Source organism: Schistocerca cancellata, chromosome 1, assembly GCF_023864275.1.
Source record: "Schistocerca cancellata isolate TAMUIC-IGC-003103 chromosome 1, iqSchCanc2.1, whole genome shotgun sequence".
In the NCBI taxonomy this organism is placed as follows: domain Eukaryota; kingdom Metazoa; phylum Arthropoda; class Insecta; order Orthoptera; family Acrididae; genus Schistocerca; species Schistocerca cancellata.
The window spans coordinates 1,112,903,818-1,112,924,909 of record NC_064626.1 but is presented as its reverse complement, the minus strand read 5'-3'; the positions used below and the strand labels follow the sequence as shown (position 1 = coordinate 1,112,924,909).

The window sequence follows — 21,092 nt, the reverse complement described above, 5'->3', positions numbered from 1 at the left end:
CATACCCTGCAGTAAATGAAATCGAACATTACGAAAGCCATAAACGAAACAGACAGTGTAAAGCTCACAAGAGTACCCAGGAACATGCTCAAAAGTATCGACAAGTACATAGAAACGGTTGGACAACATTTACAACAGCTGCTGTAATTTATAGTAACTTATGATATAAGTTTGGCAATAAAATATTACTTGCAGAATAAACTAAGTGAAGGGGACTCTTTTAAGTTGAATACCCTATACATACATAAACGTCACAGATAGGAACAGTGCGATGCCCCGTTGTGTCTTCTCTAAAACTTAGAGTCGCGCTCCTTGGACTATCAGTGTGAACTTACTTGAATGTCGGATAGAGGATCAGCTTCCCCGCAACTCCGGCGTCTTCTGCTTGTATCAAACTCTTCTCCGAAGATTCTATATTTTGAAGAAGGTGAAAGGTGAAAATTAATCTACTATCCAAAATCCTATTATCTAGTCCAAATAAAGACTCTCTCAAAATTCAGTTGCTGTTAGCATATTCTATATTCAAAATTCAATACACCATTACACTGCCACATTAAACAGTAAGCCCACACTTTCTTAGGGCATTCGCACACGACTGAATTCAAACAAATTAAATAACATTTTTTCTCAACGATACAATACTAATATACATGTCCGTCTGCTCGAGACCAAGTCACTATTAATAATAATCTTTTTTTTCTTCCGTTGTCTCTCCACAACACACAACAATCACCAATGTTTTTCGTGCATGAAATTCGTCCACGGAAATCTGAGCCGGAAGTTTTTCTTTTCTCTTTGCTGCAACCGAGCGCGCCACTTACTGGTCCGGTTTTGCTCTTCTTTCTCGGTTAGCCTGCACAAATAACGTTCTGGGGCAGTGTGTATCTGTTTATGCTACAACCCACTACAACATAACGTGTGTTCGAAGCGGCTGGAACACAAGTAACTCCAGACTTTCGTAAATTTCTGGGGGCACTACAAGAGTACGTCTAAAGTGTTCACTAAGATGTGCATAGACACTGTGATCCTTATATATGACTAAAGCGCTGAATGAAAATTTGTACCAAAGCTAGGATTCGAACCCGAGTCGCCTCCTCACTAAGAAAATCCGTTATCCACCACGCTACCGTGACACAGAGTATTTGCACAAGTGCACAGTCTACTCTAGCACGCCTCCCAGCTCAATCCAACTGCACGTCTCAGCCCACTAGGTACTGCCCCCGAAAATTGGACATCGCTGCAGAGACTTTCCACTGTAATCAATGTAATCACGTCTTCCAGGCAGTATACACCAGCACTAATTAAGTATGTGACGGTGTGCGTTTGCAGCTGTGCGTGTCGGTGAGCAACATGGAGCAGGCGCGCGCCTTCCTGGTGCAGCAGCTGGCGGAGCTGTCGCTGGACGATGTGGCGGCCCGTTGCTCGGAGCCGGAGGAAGTGGAGGCCCTGCAGGAGAGGCTCGCCGACACCATCGAGGACACCGCCAACACGCTCGCCGTACACCTCTGCGCCAGGATAGACTTCATCGCTAGCAAGGTCAGCCCAGAGCGCCGACGCGGCCCATCCTGGCACATCCACGCCTAGGGTAGTCGACGCGTAGACTGACGAAAACAGCACAAAAAATTTATCTCCAGATTTGAGAAATTACTTCCACATCTATCACCTTGGGAAAGACACGAAGGGCGTTCAATAAGTAATACAACACTTTTTTTCTCGGCAAATTTCGGTTGAACAAATGCGGAATTTGTTGTGGGACATCGTTCAATATTCCCTCTTCAGCCACTGCAGTTTCATGAAGTACCGACAGGTGCGGCGCTGTATGTAGCCTTCAAAATGACGTCTGTAACAAAGGTACATTCCAAGCAAAGAGCTGTCATCGAGTTTCATTTGGCGGAGACCCAGAGCATCGCATGTATACGTAGGCGCTTGCAGAATGTATACAGAGACCTGGCAGTGAGCAAAAGCACGGTATGGAAATGGAAATGTCGTGTGGCTAGGGCCTCCCGTCGGGTAGACCGTTCGCCTGGTGTAGGTCTTTCGATTTGACGCCACTTCGGCGACCTGCGCGTCGATGGGGATGAAATGATGATGATTAGGACTACACAACACTCAGTCCCTGAGCGGAGAAAATCTCCGACCCAGCCGGGAATCGAACCCGGGCCCTTAGGATTGACAGTCTGTCACGCTGACCACTCAGCTACCAGGGCGGACAAAAGCACGGTGAGTCGTTGGGTGAAGCGACTGTCATCATAGCAACAAGGTCGCGCAAACCTGTCCAGTTTCCCATATGCCAGCTGGTCGCACACAGATATGACTCTTGCAATGTTGGAACATGCCACCATTCTCATTCAAGGTGATCGACGGATGACAATCGAATATCTCGCTGCACAACTGGACGTCTCTGTTGGTAGTGCTGACATAGTCGTCCAACAGCTGTTGTACTCGAGTAGACTGGTACCATGCTGTCATACAAGCCTTCCCAGTAAGGTGGAGTAACGCCGTCGCAGTGAATGGAGGTTAAGCTAAGAAAATAGGATTTTGTAGCCCAAGGAGTGAGGAATAATATGGTGTATTGGAATCCTGAGTAAAACCAACTTGGTTTCAGAAAGAAGGGGTTCCATTACTTTCTGAACGCCCCTCTTATTACAAATTTAACTTTAACGAAATGCCTCCATCTGAAATGGGATGCGGTGTTCAACACAGGAAAGCTCCATATTTGCACAAATAAGCTGCTTGAAACCCGTTTTCACTGTTCTCATTACCTCCCTGGTTTGTGTTTATTCGGTCGCAAATCTGCTTCTTAGTACGTCTTGGCTACAGGAAATCGGTATGTAAGTCCATCTACGTGAAGGAGATGCATCTGCAACCCCAGTACACTAAACCAGAGCACCGTCTGTCTCCAGTTGTGAATACCATAATGATGCTTGTATATAGTGTCCAGTCTGTCAATGTTATCTCAAAGAGTGAGTTCCAAGGGAACATTGTCACTCTAGTGCATGAACGATTGTAAGCACGGCAAGTTGCCCGTCGACATAGTTTACACTACAGAGAAAATATTCAAACATTCAAGATTTATCGTGAGACTAAGGACATCGATGATCCACACATATTGGCCGCCGACAGTCAATAAAACTGGCTTATGACCTCTACGTACAAATTATGGCTCTTAGTTACCTCAAAAAGAATGCAACATAACTATGCACTGTGTTTTTGGAGGCAACTGGGAAAACTGTGAGTACATAATCGATGTACAACTGTCTCTACACGATAAATTTGGTCTCAAGTTGTCCACTCTAATCAACGGTACCTATCAGCCGCTCCCCAGCGAACTGGTACACGAAGAAATTGGTATAACTAGGAACTGAACCTGACCCAATAATATTGGGTTCTCTTCACCGAGGAGTGCAGGGTTTGCGCGCCTAAGAAGATCGTCAGAGGGGAATGTGGTGGCTGCTAAGTAGGAATGCACTTCCCCCCAGGCATGCAGTTTCACGGGCTCACCAGGGAGGTATGAGAATTGGATTTTGTGCCAGTATCTTGTAACTATAACGGACGCTCATCGCTAAAGCTCCGTCTACTGCCCCCTCCCAGTGGCGTCATTTGGGTTATTTATTCATTTTCTATTTTATTTTAGTCTGCTTATCTATATAAAAAGGAGAAACCGGATGTTCCACACGAATTGGCATGAATAAACGTATAATATTGTAACATACTATTAAATGTGTTAGTAATAACTAAGCGGCTGCAGTATTCAGGTGCATAGGGTTAGGACGCTGCTCTCCCGGCTGCTGTCAGCTTCCCAGACCTTCTTACTCAAGTAGGTCCTCAGTTAGTTTCACGAGGCTGAGTTCTCCCCTTACCACTCCTTACACCAAGGAAAAATCACTGGCAGTACTAGGGATGGAACCTGAGTCCTCCGCATGGCAAGGTAACCACTTAACTACAGAGGCAGACAGCCTCTCATCGCAGTGGGGGTTAATTTAACAGCAACAGGATCCTCCAGCTAGGTCAATGGTCAGACTTTGAGAGAGGGGTTCGTTTTTACAGGTGAAAATGGCCAAGCTCACCGCACTTGAATACCTTCCTACCGGGGGCAGGAATCAGCCGAAATGGATGGTTGCGGTTTATCTGCTGGCGTGAAACCGAATAAGCATGCTTGGGACCTGATGTAACTTGCAACGTTATTTCGTAGGAACACCCTCACAACTGTCATGAGCTCAGAAGACCCACTATAGAAGAATGGGACAGGCAACGTCTTTATTGCCTTGTGGAGGAAAACCTCTTGGGCCCCCTTTCCCCTCCCTCCACCATGGAAACTGGAGTACACAATTTTTAGTCATTACAGAATTCCCACACACTTCTGAACGTAGGTGAACAAACATCACTTCTCTGGGGTATAATAAGTCTTTTGTGCCACCTATATTATGTAGTTCTTGTGCTATGACAGGTCTCCGAACTGACCAACTGATTTATATCACAAATGACAAATATAGTCTTGTACCTCCCTGGTCCCGGGAAAAAAACTTCTGCGGATTTTGATTTTAGAGGCGTGGAAAAATGTGCACTTTCGAACAGACTGGATTTATTGTGGTTATTGTTTGCATTTTTGAGTCAGATTATCCTTTTAAACTGTCTATTCACATTAATGTGACCACCTGTCAAAGGCCTGAGTAGCCATCTATAGAGAGGCAGCGAGGTTCTGGGAGGTACTGACTCCAGTGCCCCTAGCCAACTTCGCTAGGTTTCTCGGATGAGAGCAAACAGCCCGATCCAGGTGTCTCACACATTCTCGATTGGGTTCAAATCTGAGGACTCTGGTGGCTAGGGGAGTACGGTAAACTCACCCTCTTCGAACCACACACGTAGAATGCAAGCTGTGTGAAATGTTGCATGTCATTGTCATGCTGGCAGATGCCATCGTGACGAGGAGAAACAAACTGGATGAAAGGTTAGACATGGTCCCCAAAGATAGATGCATACTGAGCCATCTGTTATCTGAAAAGAACACCTGTTGCCACCCATTGGACGTCCAATTGTAGTATTAGCGTGCTAACTACAGCGTCCGTCGCCGATGAGCAGCAGTCATCATTACTGCATGAACCATGCGCCCTCTGTGGAGGTCCATACCCAGCAACGTTCGCTGAACGGTCGTTGAGGGCACACTATCTTAGCTGCTTGGTTCGTATGGACGGTCATTTGCTCAACAGTTGCATATCTATTCGCCTGTACACATTTCCGCAGCCGTTGTTCACCCCTGTCATCTATGGCGCGTGATGCACCACAGTTGTCACTGCACCACTTCTGGATAGTCCCATTTTGCCATACGTACGATACTTTTGAAACGTCCCCTTAGAAAAATTTATACATGGCTGTGCTTAAACTGACACACATTATTTTTAGCGCAACGCAATCTGACTTTCAAAAATCTCTACTAAAGAATGGCCCTGACTAACATTAACCTATACCTTTCACAAATCACTTACCTCACAAAAATCTTCGTTACTCAAGCTACAGCAATACAGCGAGCGCCACTACTGCCAGCTAAATAAAAGATTCAAACTACGGAAGTCACTAACTACTGATAGGGATAGTTAGCAAATGAAAGATTTTAATAGAGAACAAACAATGTATTTACCTTAATAGTGTTGAAAAACCATAATATACATAGCAGTTGATAATATCCAGTATAACAAATTTCAAAACTCCGCCATCTCTCTCCCCACATCCACCACTGCTGGCGGCTCACCTCCAACTGCGCAATGCTACGCGCTGTTCACATCCAGCTGCCGCTGCCCAACACTACAATGGCAGACAACAATGCAAACTGGCCACAGACTGCACACAGCACAGCCAGTGATTTTCGTACAGAGCGCTACGTAACGTTGCCAATAAGAAAACATAAACAGCCTACTTACACTTTAAACACGGCAGCGTGTGAATTGTTTCAGAAATGCTTCGAACCTTGGCCCGAAAGCTGATGACCACGCCCTTTCTAACAACAGACAATACAGTTTCTTTATGCAATATGACATCTACTGTAGTACTGTTTTCTATGCCCCCCCCCCCTTCCGCAAGCAACACACTATATATACCGTTCATTCTAATGATGCCAGTTGCCTTCTGTGAGAGGTTGTTGCACTTTGACGTCGAATATAGGCTGTGGTCACATTACTGTGACTGGACCGTGTCTTTTGGTAAGACCAGTTCTTTCATTCCGTGCTCCCCTCGAATCTAGCGATAGGTGTCCAGGTGGTGCCAAACTCTTTCTCTCTGGCAGCTTATTTGGTGCAGCTCGTTAGCAGAAAGGTAGCCAGCGTGTGCAGCGTGGCCCCTGTGTGCAGCCAGGTGGTGTGCGGAGTGCGGCGCGCGCTGCTGGACCCGCAGCAGCTGGGCGGCGAGCGCGAGGCGTGGCTGCGCCACATGGACGACACGCTGGCCGTGCTGTACGCCCGGCTGCGGCCCAGGCACCTCTGCCGCCTGCTCGACGTCGCCTGGGACAGCTTCCGGCCCGCCGTGCGCCAGGCCATTGACGACCACCTCTACGTGAGTACCGGCTGCAGTTGCAAGACTACTGTACGCTACTGTACACTATCATAAGTAAGCGTAGGCTATGGCAGTTTTCCTTCGTACACTATGTGATCCAAAGTATCTGGACAACCACGAAAACATGCGTTTTTCATATTAGCTGCATTGTGCTGCCACCTATTGCTAGATACTTCTTATCAGCGACCTCAGCAGTCATTAGACATCGAGAGAGAGCAGAATGGGGCGTTCCGCGGAACTCACGGACTTCGAACGTGGTCAGGTGATTGGGTGTCACTTGTGTCATACGTGCCGGCCGGTGTGGCCAAGCGGTTAAAGGCGCCACTGTCTGGAACCGCGTGACCGCTACGGTCGCAGGTTCGAATCCTGCCTCGGGCATGGATGTGTGTGATGTTCTTAGGTTAGTTAGGTTTAAGTAGTTCTAAGTTCTAGGGGACTGATGACCTTAGAAGTTAAGTCCCATAGTGCTCAGAGCCATTTGAACCATTTTGTGTCATACGTCTGTGCACGAGATTTCCACACTCTTAAACATCCCTAGGTCCACTGTTTCCGATGTGATAGTGAAGTTGACACGCGAATGGACACGTACAGCACAAAAGCTTATAGTCCGACCTCGTCTGTTGGCTGACAGAGACCGCCGACAATTGAAGAGAGTCGCAATGTGCAACAGGCAGACCTCTGTCCAGACCATCACACAGGAATTCCAAACTGCTTCAGGATCCACTGCAAGTACTATGACAGTTAGGCAGGAGGTGAGAAATCTTGGATTTCATGGTCGAGCGGCAGCTCATAAGCCAAACGACGCCTCGCTTGGTGTAAGGAGCGTAAACATTGGACGACTGAACAGTGGAAAATCGTTGTGTGGAGCGACGAATAACGGTGCACAATGTGGCGATTCGATGGCAAGGTATGGGTATGACGGAGGTGGTAAAATTCGGAGGCGGTAGTGTTATGATGTGTTCTTGTTTTTCATGGAGGGGCTTGCACCCCTTGTTGTTTATCGTGGCACTATCACAGCAATGATGTTTTAAGCACCTTCTTGCTTCCCACTGTTGAAGAGCAATTCTGAGATGGCAGTTGCGTCTTTCAACACGATCGAGAGTCTATTCATAATGCACGGCCACTGGCGGAGTGTTTACACGACAATAACATCAAAATGGTGGGGATAAGAACCAAATACCTCCTTAATGGTGGAGGTGAGGGTGGGGTTACCTGGAGTAACATAGAAGGGTAATGTAGCAATGTTATTTCAACGAAATTTTGTATATTCGTGACTCATATTTGTATAACAATACTATGTGAAAGATATTCCCGTACTATTCCTAGAGAGGGCGGTGGGTAGCCGTGACATATGCAGTTATTCGATAGCGACTGATGTTAGTATCGAATCCATAGTTTTCGTGGTCTCTAGTCTCATTGATGACAGTCCCGATGATGTTTCTGGCCTAGGGCTCAGTAAAGCATTTAACGTGGTGCCCCACTGCAGACCGCTGACAAAAGTCCGAGAATACAGATTAGGTTCCCTGATATGTAAGTGGCTCGAAGACTTCGTGCGAAGTAGAAGAAAATGGTTCAAATGGATCTGAGCACTATGGGACTTAACATCTGAGGTCATCAGTCCCCTAGAACTTAGAACTACTTGAACCTAACTAACCTAAGGGCATCACACACATGCCCGAGGCAGGATTCGAACCTGCAACAGTAGCGGTCGCGCGGTTCCACACTGAAGCGCCTGGAACCGCTCGGCCACAATGGCCGGCAACAATAACAACCCTGTAATAGACTGGCCTGCACAGTGTTCTGACTTGAATCCTATAGAACACCTCTGGGATGTTTTGGAACGCCGTCTTCTTCCCAGGCCTCACCGAGTGATATCGATACCTCTTCTCAGTGCAGCACTCTGGGAAGAATGGGCTGCCATTCCCCAAGAAACCTTCCAGAACCTGATAGAACGTATGCCTGATAGAGTGGAAGCTGCTATCAAGGCTAAGAGTGGGCTAACACCATATTGAATTCCAGCATTACCGATGGAGGGCGCCACGAACTTGTAAGTCATTTTCAGCCAGGTGTACGGATACTTTTGATCACGTAGTGTAGCTTCGGTCAGTTAAGGTTGTATCCGTATAACCTGTATGTTAGGTGTGTGTGTTGCATACCTATCGGGCGTTACTTCACAACGATCGCTTTCTTTAAGTGTGCCATCAGTGTCTTAGATTCCCCCAGAAACCAGAAGCGATGAACCATCTAGAAACTGAGTGAGGGTATATAAATTACCCCGTGACTTATGGAACATTTTTGTTTTACGTAGGTTTCCTCCTGTCTGTTACATAAAAATGAAAAGTATTTAGACCAAAATTGAAACAGTCAATTTTTAATTCAGGCTGTACTCGAAAATCGTTGATACGTAATGTGAGACAGAGAGATGTTATATTAAAAAAAGGATCAAAAACAAGAATGTATCACTCATCGCCTCAAACTTTGCCGAACTTATATAAAACATGTTTCTCTTATTACTAAACAACTTTCACATCTATCAATAATAACAGCAAACTCTTGCGTTTGATTACGATGAAGAATGTTCTATTAATTATAAAATAACAACAATAATTATATGTATTATTATGCTTGTGCATGTAAAGTGTAGTTGCATAAAAAGTGATCAGGTTACATAAAAAGGCAGAAGATGTGCTATGAGCTAAGTTTTATTACCTGTAGAATGCAATGTATATTCTTTGAGGATATAAAATAAGCAATGGGCTAACACTGAAAACAATGTAAGGTTCTAATTTATGTGCAAAAGAAACAAAAAAACAAAAAGAGAAGTCGTCAGTTTCCAGTTTCTCTCTTAGACATCCATTTATATTTCTCCCCCCACCCCCCACCCCCCTCCCCCCACAGTGCTATCGTGTTCTGACTATTGAACTGTACTTTTGGTAAAGCAAAACTCTGGTAGTGACACTTTGTTTATAAGTGCACAGGACAAAAAATTAATCCCGAACATTTTCCTTGGGATTGAGATTGAATGATTTACGGGTATAGTCGAACTGCAATATATTCTGTACTTTTCGTCAACCCGAAACGTATTCTTGCTGCCTTATGAACATGTGTGTTGTCAGAATGAGATTTTCACTCTGCACCAGAGTGTGCGCTGATATAAAATTCCTGTCAGGTTAAAACTGTGTGCCAGATCGAGACTCGAAGTCGGGACCTACCAAATGAGCTACCCAAGGCATGACTCACGATCCGTCCCCACAGCTTTACTCCGGCCAGTACCTCGTCTCCTACCATCCAAGAAGTTCTCCTACGAGCCTTGTAAGACTAGCTCTCCTGGAGGAGATATGACTTAGCCACAGACTGAGGGATGTTTCCAGAATTAGGTTTTCACTCTGCAGGGCAGTAGCAGCCTGTGGCTATGCCATGTCTCTCTTCCAGGAGAGCTAGCCTTGCAAGGTTGGTAGGAGAACTTCTTTGAAGTTTGAAAAGTAGGAGATGAGGTACTGGTGGAAGTAAAGCTGTGACGACGGATCGTGAATTGTGCTCGGGTAGCTCAGCTGCTGAAGCACTTTCCCGGGAAAGGCAAAGGTCCCGAGTTCGAGTCTCGGTCCGGCACACAGTTTAAATCTGTCAGGAAGTTTCATGGCTGTCGTCATCTTGAAAGATATAAGTGTCCTCCGTATACTCATGAAGATGTGGAAGAAAGGGCGACACCAAGTTCAAAGGCGTTACCCAAGGGTTAGACTGATACTTTTCACGTTTCATTTTTTATTTACCGATTTATTGAAACGTGTGTGATGATTGAACTAATCTATGCAGTGACGGAAAAAAAATCGCAACACTAAGAAGGAGTTGTGTGACATAAAGGAAAGTTGGTAGGCGCGCTTCATATCTGAATGATGTTGTCTATTCAAATTTCGCGCCAGTCGCATAAGAGAGGCGCTAGTAGCGAATCAAGTTTGCTTTAAATACACTCTGTAACGGTTGTGAGCTTTGATTACCTTTGAGATTTTGACTTGCTGAGTTGACGTTAGTCAAGAAGGACTTTAAGGTTGCAAAGACGCCATTATCAACACTTCACTGAGTTTGAACGAGGTCGTGTAATAGGGCTATGAGAATCTGGATGTTCGTTCTGCGATATTGCAGAAAGATGTGACTGGAATGTAGCCACTGTACATGATTGCTGGCAGCGGTGTTCAGGAGAATGTGTGGTTGCAAGAAGACCGCGCTCCGGACAGCCACGTGGCAATACCGAGAGGCAAGACCATCGAAATCGGTTTACGGCTCTGGGGCGTAGTACTGTATCAGCAGCAGCAATTCGAGCAGCAGTTGATACCACAGTGACACAACGAACTCCACTGACCCCAAACCACCGCAATTTGCGACTTCAGTGGTGTCAACCGACAGTTCATTGGAGGGCAGGGTGGAGGTATGTTGTGTTTTCTGATGAAAACTGGTTCTGCCTCGGTGCCAGTCAAGGCCGTGTGTTGGTTAGAACGAGCCTGATACGGGTCTGCAACCGACCTCTCTGCGCCGCTGGACACACTGGACCTACACCGGAATTTATGTTCTGGGGTGCGATTTCGTATGACAGCAAGAGTACTTTCGTGGTTATCCCACACACCCTGACTGCATATTTGTACGTCAGTCTGGTGATTCGACCTGTTGTGCTGCCATTCATGAACAGCTTTCAAGGTGGAGTTCTCCAACAGGATAACGCTTGCCCACTTACCCCTGTTGTACTCCAACATGCTCTAAAGTGTGTCTACATGATGCTTTGGGCTGTTAGATCACCAGATCTGTCTCCAGTCGAGCGCATATCGGACATCATCGGTGAACAACTTTAGCGTCATCCACCAACAGCATTGACTGTTCCAGTTTTGACCGAAAAAATGCAATAGGCATGGAGACCCACCTCACAAACTGACATTCGGCACCTTTGTAAGACAATTCATGCTCGTCTGCATGCTTACATTCAGAATTCTGACGGTTACACCGGTTATTAATGTACCGGCACTTCACATTTGCAATGGCTTGTCTCGTACTTACATTAACCTGTGATCTTGCAATGTTAATCATTTAAATACGTTACCTAGATAAAAGTACTCCAAAAGTTTTATTACTCTACATCAATTATATTTTGGTGTTGAGAGTTTTCTTCTGTCAGTGTAAAATCCGTTCGTTAGGATCATGGGTAATAACGATTGTGAAGGTCGAGTCGCTGACACACATCTGATTTCATCTTTTTATATAAAGATCTAGCTACATGTTCCTTTATTAAATGTCTCTGCAGAAGAAATTGACGAGTCAAAGGAAAGCGCCCTGTAAAGCCGACTTTGGACTGCGGGGGTGTCCCTAGGGACAGAGCAAATTCCGAATGGAGGTGCATCCGAAGAGAGAGCAGTGCGCTGACCGCTCATGGGCAGGTATTCATTCTCTGCCGCCCTCGGCACTTCGTCGCTGTGGTTCCAGACGGTCGCGTGTGGCTCCAGGTACTTGCAATTGCAAATGTTGTCTGACAGGGCGGGGATGATTTTCTAAAAAGCTCGGTTTGGAAATAATGTTATGCGTCCAGACAAAGCAAAATTAATTATTTTTCGAGACTGTATTCCTGTTAAAGAGAACCTCTTGGCGGCGAGTTTTTACCGACAGGCCTGCCAAGAAAGCTAGAGAAAACCGTCCTGGACAAAAGAAAGCAGTCTCTATTTTTTCATTTTGGGCGGCTACGTGGTAGTTTTAAAGTTGTTCCACTTTTTTTTTGCGAGGAGGAACTGTGTCATCCAGATGCAAAACCACGCAGGCAACACATTGCTCTCTCATGTCACGGGAAAGCGCCTCATGGCTTAAAAATATCTGCTATGTGGGATGTTGGGGAGCAGTTTCTAAAATTTCATTTAACAATCTTCGACCGAACCTTCCCGATAGTAAAGCAGAGTTTGCACAGACTATTGCGCGAGAGTCTGTAGCAGAGAGAAATAAAATTTGGAAGAACGGACTTGTTCAAGGGACGTGAGAGAAGACACTCGATCAGCAGAAGCAGACTTGCATTCTACAATCAGTTTGTCACTCCATGACTGATGAGTTGTTTCTGCCAAGAAGTTGTAGCGGATGCAGAACTTTTCGCTCTGAACTATCGATTCTGGTGAGAGTAGGAAATAAATTCTGTTTTTAATAAGTGGCTATTAGGTGACATTTGGAGGAGTACATTTGAATATAATTTCTTCACATACACCATGGTTGGACAAGAAAAAACTGACTAAGAAAAGAGTGATTACTATAGCATTATTAAAAAAACTACATGAAAGATATACAAAAACACCTTCGTACAACAACAAAACATAGAAAAATGTTGCATGGTGTCCGTTCTTTTGCACATGTCTACAAGTAGGCTATAGACACCATGCCGGATCTGCAGGTGTGATACATATTATGTAAATAGAAACGGGAAGGGGAGATAGGAAAGGAAAAGATAAATGCTAATGATAGCAGCTGCATCAGGGCTTCGCTCGCAAGCAGCAGTGAGGAGTGAAAATGTTTGCTGGACTGGGACTCGAACCCAGAATCTCCTGCTTTCTAGCCAGTTTTCTTAACCACTGCGCCAACGGGACACATGACCAGAAATATAGACTCCACACATTCATATAATTGATTCGCCTCGTTGAACACTGAAGCCACAACATTCAATGCGGACTCAGATTTACGTTCGACCACCAGCCGGAAACTAAAAGCTAGCGAACATGGAGGTCGTGGACGATGAATGTGGATAGGTGGCACTAGATGTCTGTGTGAAACGGCCTGAGAACGTGCCGAGACATTTCCATTATGATCCACTGACAGAAATTCCAGGTACATGTTAACAGAAGTCATAGATAACAGACAAAAATCTGTTCCGTTGGAAGTTAAAGCACATAACCGACACTTCGGCAGACAATTAACAAAATAATTCCGCAACTGTCATTTACTGACACTGACTTTCCGGTTGACGCTACTTCAGGCTATGTGCAATTATGCAATGCGTCAGTGACCTGTTTGTGAGCTTCTTTATAAAAAATGGCGAACAGTTACGTACACAGTATGCTACTTGCGTGTATCTGGACTCGTAATCTCTTGATAAATTCTGGTTTTAATGACAGGTAAGTATCTTGTGCACCTGGAACTCCGTGTGCAGTGATAATTTCCTGATTGGCTTAACTTAGTTTCAGCAAGAATACAATGTTGAAGTGCTTGCACTTCTCTTTAGCACACGTGCAGAAATTTTTCTCTTCTTCAACTAGTTTGTCAGCTCAGGGAATACAGCATACCTACAGCTTTAGAATTTTTTTCAGGTATTCCACGAAGATCGTCTTGAAGAGCGTCTGCCACAAGGTGGTTCATCTGTTGATGCTTTCAGTCTTCCTTCATTTGGTTGTTGTGTATGCTCAAACGGCCTACTGAAAACGTTTAGCCCAACGAGAAAATGAGCTACCGTCCACTGTATAAGAACTACAAGAACTGTAAGAAAATTATAAAGTTCACTTAAAATGCTGTGGATTTTGGTTAGATTATTGCCAGGTGAAGTTTCCATCTTCATGTGTAAGTTTTGATTCTCAGCCTTCATTGTACACGGCAGCAATTTCTAATTTTTGTCATTACAAAACGAAACATGATATCGGCGAAAACAAAACATGGGCATCTTTAGCAAGTATTTGCCTGCAGCTGACACAACCACCACTATCGACGCGTCATTTACTTCGCAGTGTTGTTAACCTGCGCATTGTTTATTGAATGATCCTAATCGATCAGGAAGCGAGAATATAGCGAGAAAATTTTAAATTGACATCAGCTAAACCCTGCAGTACTCCTTTGCAGAGTCAGTAGCCACCGACAGCTCGTGAAGACAAATCTGAAGAAGGAATCTTAGCATTTGACGTCCTGTCCGTGACAGAATCATTAGTGACGGAACGCAGCTCCTGATGGTGAAGGAAATCGGTTGTGTTCTTTATAAGGAAATTACCCCGCATTTATCTTAAGCGATATCGGGAAATTACGAGAAATGTACGTCTAGATGGCCGGTTTTGGACTTGCAACCCGCTCCTCCCTGATTCGAGTCCTCCGTTTTAACCATTACACCGTCTCAATCGGTGACTTATCACAGTAGGACCCAAAGCAGGACTGTCGGCAGCATTTCAAATATCGGAAGGTTTGAAGTTAGATAATGTGGGCATTCGACACACCTCAAGAATTCTTGAGAGTTGCATCGAACTGTTCTCGATATTTGAGTTGTGAACTTCAATTAACGGTAGTATAAAACTAAAAAATTAAAAAATCCTATTCCCGTGTGTCCTTGTTAGATCTGCTTAGCAGGCTGTAAGGAATGGACAAGTGCCGATCATCTCGACCGGTTGCCTTCTTGAAACGCTTAATTGGTGTGGGGTGAACAATGATTGCTCCGATCATATCAAGAAACAAAATATAGGTTCCACATGCAAATATGTAATACCACTAGGTCAGGGATGAGTCCTCTACTACAAGGCGAAACTAAAGTCGCCATGTTTAATAAAATTTAAAATAAAGAAATCGAAAGCGACTAAAAATGGTTCAAATGGCTCTGAGCACTATGGGACTCAACTGCTGTGGTCATAAGTCCCCTAGAACTTAGAACTACTTAAACCTAACTAACCTAAGGACATCACACACATCCATGCCCGGGGCAGGATTCGAACCTGCGACCGTAGCGGTCGTGCGGTTCCAGACTGTAGCGCCGCCGGCCGGTGTGGCCAAGCGGTTCTAGGCGCTACAGTCTGGAACCGCGTGACCGCTACGGTCGCAGGTTCCAATCCTGCCTCGGGCATGGATGTGTGTGATGTCCTTAGGTTAGTTAGGTTTAAGTAGTTCTAAGTTCTAGGGGACTGATGACCTCAGAAGTTGAGTCCCATAGTGCTCAGAGCCATTTGAACCATTTGAACTGTAGCGCCTTTAACCGCTCGGCCACTCCGGTTGGCTGAAAGCGACTAACTATTATCGTTGAGAGTTTATTATTTTTCCATGTTTCGTTGTTACACGTTGTGCGAGGTGTTTCTATACACTGAGGTGAGAAGATTGATGGGTTAGCGGTAGTATCGCGTAGACGAAGTATAAAAGGGCAGCGCTCTGGTGGAGCCATCATTTGTACTTAGATGATTCATGTTTCCGAGTTGATTATGATCTCGCGCCAGGAATAGACACATTCTGAAAGCGGAATAGTAGTTGGAGCTACACGCGTGGAACATTCCACTTCGGAAATCGATAGCGAATTCAATATTCCGACATCCGCAGTGTCAAGAGTGTGCCGAGGACACCAAGTTCCAGGTATTGCCTCTCACACAGACAACGGAGTGGCCGAAGATCTTCACTTAACGACCGAGTGGAGCAGTGTTTGCATACAGTTTTCAGTGCAAACAGGAAAGCAACACTACGTGAAATAGCAACAGAAATTAATGTAGGACGTATGATGAACAAACCCGTTAGGACAGCGCGCCGAAATTTGGCATAAATGGCTATGGCAGCAGACGACCGACACGATTACCTAACAGCACAATATTGCCTACAGCGCACGAGACCATTTTGGTTGTACCCTAAGCGACTGGAAAATCGTGGGCTGGTCACATGAGTCCCGATTTTAGTTGGTAAGAGCTGATGGTTGAGATCGAGTGTGGTGCAAACCCCACGAAGCCATGGACCAACTTCGTCAACAAAGCACTGTGCAGGCTGGTGGTAGCTCCATAATGGTGTGGGCTGTTTACACGTAATGGACTGGAACCTCTGGTCCATCTGAACCGATCAGTGACTGGAAATGGTTACTTTCGGCTACGTGGAGACTATTTGCAGCCATTCGTGGACTTAAAGTTCCCAAACAAAGACGGAATTTTTATGGAGAACAATGCACCATATCACCGGGCCACAATTGTTCGCGGTTGATTTGCACAACATTCTGGACAATTTGAGCGAATGATTGCTCACTCTCACTGCTCGACATGTATTCCATTGAACATTTATGGGACATAATCTGGAGGTCAGTTCGTGCACAAGGTCCCGCACACCAACACTTTCACGATTGTGGACGGCTATAGCCGCATCGTGACTCATTAATTCTGTAGAGGCTTCCACGACTTTTAGGGCCCATGCCGCGTTGAGATGCTGCACTATGCCGGACGTCCGACACGTCACTAGGAGGTATCCGATGAATTTTGTCACCTCAGTGTATGTGTTCCATGTATTTCTTATTAATGCTGTAGTAATTACTCTTTGCTCAGTCATTTGTGTATGTGCATAAGTAATATTAAGCTCCTTTAAACTTCATACTGCTGCAGGAGTATATCGTCAAGAATCTGTTAAATAACTTAAAAGAAAATGCAGGAAACCTGCTCTCAGTTGCTCCATGTCAGGCTGCTCAATCACCAGGACAAGGATCGCCCGCTCGTTACCGGTGTCGCAATTGGAAACCTACCCGAATGAAATTGGAACGTGTTACTTCATGCAAGCTATATCGTGCCATCAGACCACCAGACTTTGATTTATTCCCAAAATTGAAACAACCCATTCGAGAACTCCGTTATTAATCTGTGGAATAACTTCCTGATGCTGTTACCTGAGCCATTCGCCAACTGAACAAAAACAGCATTTTAAATGAATTTCGACAACTTTCCCCACATTGGGACACGACCAGTGGGAAGCAGGTAAACTATATTGCAGGACGGCAAAGCGATAATGTCCAAAGAACAACCATGGAAATAAACAAAAATTATGTGCATTATTTATGAAATAGCCCTCTTAGGATACCTGTCCTATAAAATAAGGATGACGATTTATTCTCGGCAATCAGTAGCTTGTCCCTGATAACCACAGTGTGGGAAACTTGAGCGTTCGACTACGTAAGTAGTCCTGACCGGTTTAAACCGAGAAAAGTTCATCCGCGCTTCTGTATCCTACTAGTCTACATTTCACGAAGGGAGAGTGGCTGCAGCACGTGACCTGTCTCTGAACAAACAAGTTTTACAGCTGTTCAATTGATGGCATAACGAGTGAAAGGAAGTGGCAAGGGTGGTACCTACTGTTCACGGAAAACTGCTGGGAAAAGTATAATTCGTTAGTTTGCACATAACGTTCTAGAATATAGTTCCCAAACAGCAACATGAGAAAGGCAATACCTTTTTATCTTCGCAACTACCAAGCACTCAGATATATAGATGTGCGATCAGTGATCTAACTATGCAAATCAAAAGTACACATACTGTAACCCGTTGAATTACCATAATGCATCCCACCGACTAATCCTCGAAGACCTCATTTCAAAAGTTTTCATAACTCTCTTCGGTTATGTGATTGCAAAAAAATGGTTCAAATGGCTCTGAGCACTATGGGAGTCAACATCTTAGGTCATAAGTCCCCTAGAACTTAGAACTACTTAAACCTAACTAACCTAAGGACATCACACACACCCATGTCCGAGGCAGGATTCGGACCTGCGACCGTAGCAGTCCCGCGGGTCCGGATATGTGATTGCAAGTTACTTTGTAAGGTTGTCGATATGTACGACTATCAGTTAACATGAATCCGTATTTGGAAGTAATACTCAAAATGAAAAAAGAAACCAAGGAAAAAGAAAGGAAAGGCTTTTCGGAAATAAGATCATTGCGGACAGAGGACTAGCTCGAAATGTATCATAGTCGAAAAGGTAATTAATCGTAACCTTATTGCATTTGCCTGAAATAATTTAGAGGGTCTAAGAGAAGCCTAATTTAGACTGATCAGAAGGGGGCTGGGAACCTAATGCTCCCGATTACAACTCCAGTGTGTGTTAACCTCTAAAAACCTCGTTTGATCAGATCCTGATTTCATCAACTGTTTTTAATGCATCATAGATCTGTGACGCATGGTAATGTGATTCAAAATACACCGTTTTTTTCTAACAACGCACGTTTTACTTAGCTTGCTTTTTCAGTTGTTGTTTACACTCGAGTTAGAACAGTTCATAGGTCGCTGCTGTTAAACCTCCTTATCACGAATGTTGCCAGCCTAAACATTTGTAGCGAGCAGTGTTCCACAACTATCCAGTTATTTTTTCATCGGAAATCTTCTCCTTTTTAGTATTGAAATTGTCACGAACAGGGTGCGTGTATATACATTTTTACTTTAACAGTTTAACTATTAACAATTACTTTTAACACTTTATCTAAGTCTCTTTATAACTTTCTGTGTACTAACCCATTTACTACCTAATCTTGAATCTGCAGAAATTCGAAGACCATTGTAACGAAATTCAGTTATTGACAAAGAATGAAATAACTGTTTCATTTCTTGTGTTGTGGTCAGTTACTTCATTGAAAAATAGTGCAGATCCGGCTCCATCATAAGTTGTAGCTCCAGCTGCGATCACTCTAAACGAGACCGTAGGTAGTTCCGCGGTGCTAAACACTAACACATATCTTATTCGTCTTGTTGGCGTCTTTACACGAACGTTTGCAGTACAAGCCTCTTCTCGCAATGGAAACTATAGCTCAGGTTGGGACATACTCACCAGCGTAATGTTAACATCCAAAAATGGCAAAGACAAGGCGCGGTATAGGAACAAAAGGAAGGAGTTAACACTGAATGCTCAACACGTAGCTAACCAGTAAACGTGGTTGTGCGCCTACGTGGAATTCATGGGCACGGACCACGAAACCTATTTTTTTTAGAGCAATGGGAGCTGCCACTGACGAAGCAGTGAGCATTCATGCAGGACAGTGTAAAAACGAGAGGATTTATCTGCAATTTATACGTTTCTGATAAAAGTTCAATGGATGCCTAGCCGGCTCATACTACTACCACGCCTGTACAGCTGCATCTGTCGCCAAATGGCGTTATCCACCGAAGTGATCGTCTCAACTGTACACCTACCTTTCACCGCCCTCCACAGTCGGCATTAGAATTTTCTCATTCGCTTGCTGATATCAATCTGAATGCACTTCATTTACAGAATCTTTCACTGTATAAACTCAACTGTCTGTAAGCAGCACGCGCTCGACAGCTACGCGCTGCTATTTGCATGTATAGAATGAAGTGATAAAAGTCTTGGCATACATCCTAATATCGCGTCGGCCATCCTTTTGCCCGGCGTAAGCCAGCAGCTCATCATGGCATGGACTCCACTAGTCGTTGGAAGTTCCATGCAAAGATATTGAGCCCTGCTGGCTCTATAGCCGTCAATAATTGCAAAAGTATTAGATATTCAGAATTTTTTGTTCGAACTGACCGGCCAAAGCATACACTCGAACTGTCCAGAATGTTCTTCAAACCGTCGCGAACAACTGTGGCCTAGTGACATGTTTGGGAACATGAGGTCCATGAATGTTTGCAAATGGTCACCACGTAGATGAACTTAACCATTTCTAGTCAATGATTGGTGCCGGCCGCGGTGGTCTAGTGGTTCTAGGCGCGCAGTCCGGAACCGCGGGACTGCTACGGTCGCAGGTTCGAATCCTGCCTCGGGCATGGATGTGTGTGATGTCCTTAGGTTAGTTAGGTTTAATTAGTTCTAAGTTCTAGGGGACTGATGGCCACAGAAGTTAAGTCCCATAGTGCTCAGAGCCTCAATGATCGGTTCAGTTGGACCAGAGGACCCAGTCCATTCCATGTAAACTCAGCTCACACCATTATGGAGCCACCACCACCTTGCAAAGTGCTTTGTTGACGAGTTGGGTCCATGACTTCGTAGGGCCGGCCAGTGTGACCGAGCGGTTCTAGGCGCTTCAGTCTGGAACCGCGCAACCGCTACGGTCGCAGGTTCGACTCCTGTCTCGGGCATGGAAGTGTGTGATGTACTTAGGTTAGTTAGGTTTAAGTAGTTCTAAGTTCTAGGGGACTGATGACCTCAGATGTTAAGTCCCATAGTGCTCAGAGCCATTTTTTTGACTTCGTAGGGCCTGCGCCACACTCGAACATTACCATCAGCTGGTACCAGCATAAATCTCGACTCATCTGAACAGGCCACGGTTTTCCTGTCGTCTAGGGTCCAACCGACATGGTCACGAGCCCAGAAGACGCGCTGAATGTGATGTCGTGCTGTTAGCAAAGGCACTCGCGTCGGTCGTCTGCTGTCATAGACCATTAACGCCAAATTTTGCCTCACTATCCTAACGAATATATTCGTCGCAAGCCCCACATTGATTTCTGCGGTTATTTCACGCACTGTTACTTGTATATTAACACCGCAACTCCACGCAAACGCCGCTGCTGTCGGTCGTTACGTGAAGGCCGTCGGCCACTACGTTGTCCGTGATGAGAGGTAAAGCCGGAAATGTACTATTTTCGGGACATATTGACGCTGTCGGAATACTGAACTCCCTGACGAGTTCCGAAATCGAATGTCCCATACGTGTAACTCAACTACCATTTCGCGTTCAAAATCTGTTAATTCTCATCGTGCGGCCATAAACGCGTCGGAAATCCTTTCACATTAATCAAATGAGTACAAATGGTAGCTGCACCAATGCATATCGCTATCCCTTGAGTTTTGTCATCTCAGTGTATATAATATACACTACCGGCCATTAAAA

At 44.9% G+C, this 21,092-nt stretch overlaps 1 protein-coding gene across 1 annotated transcript in view; it reads left to right on the top strand.

Moving 5' to 3' along the window:
- Nucleotides 1–21,092, top strand: part of LOC126092133 (protein unc-13 homolog 4B-like) — a 213,597-nt gene that overhangs the window by 166,299 nt on the left and 26,206 nt on the right. Inside the window, exons 7-8 of the mRNA XM_049907594.1 lie at nucleotides 1,330–1,536; nucleotides 6,346–6,543. Of these exons, the coding sequence (XP_049763551.1) occupies nucleotides 1,330–1,536; nucleotides 6,346–6,543 (405 nt within the window). The remainder of the gene's footprint in view (nucleotides 1–1,329; nucleotides 1,537–6,345; nucleotides 6,544–21,092) is intronic.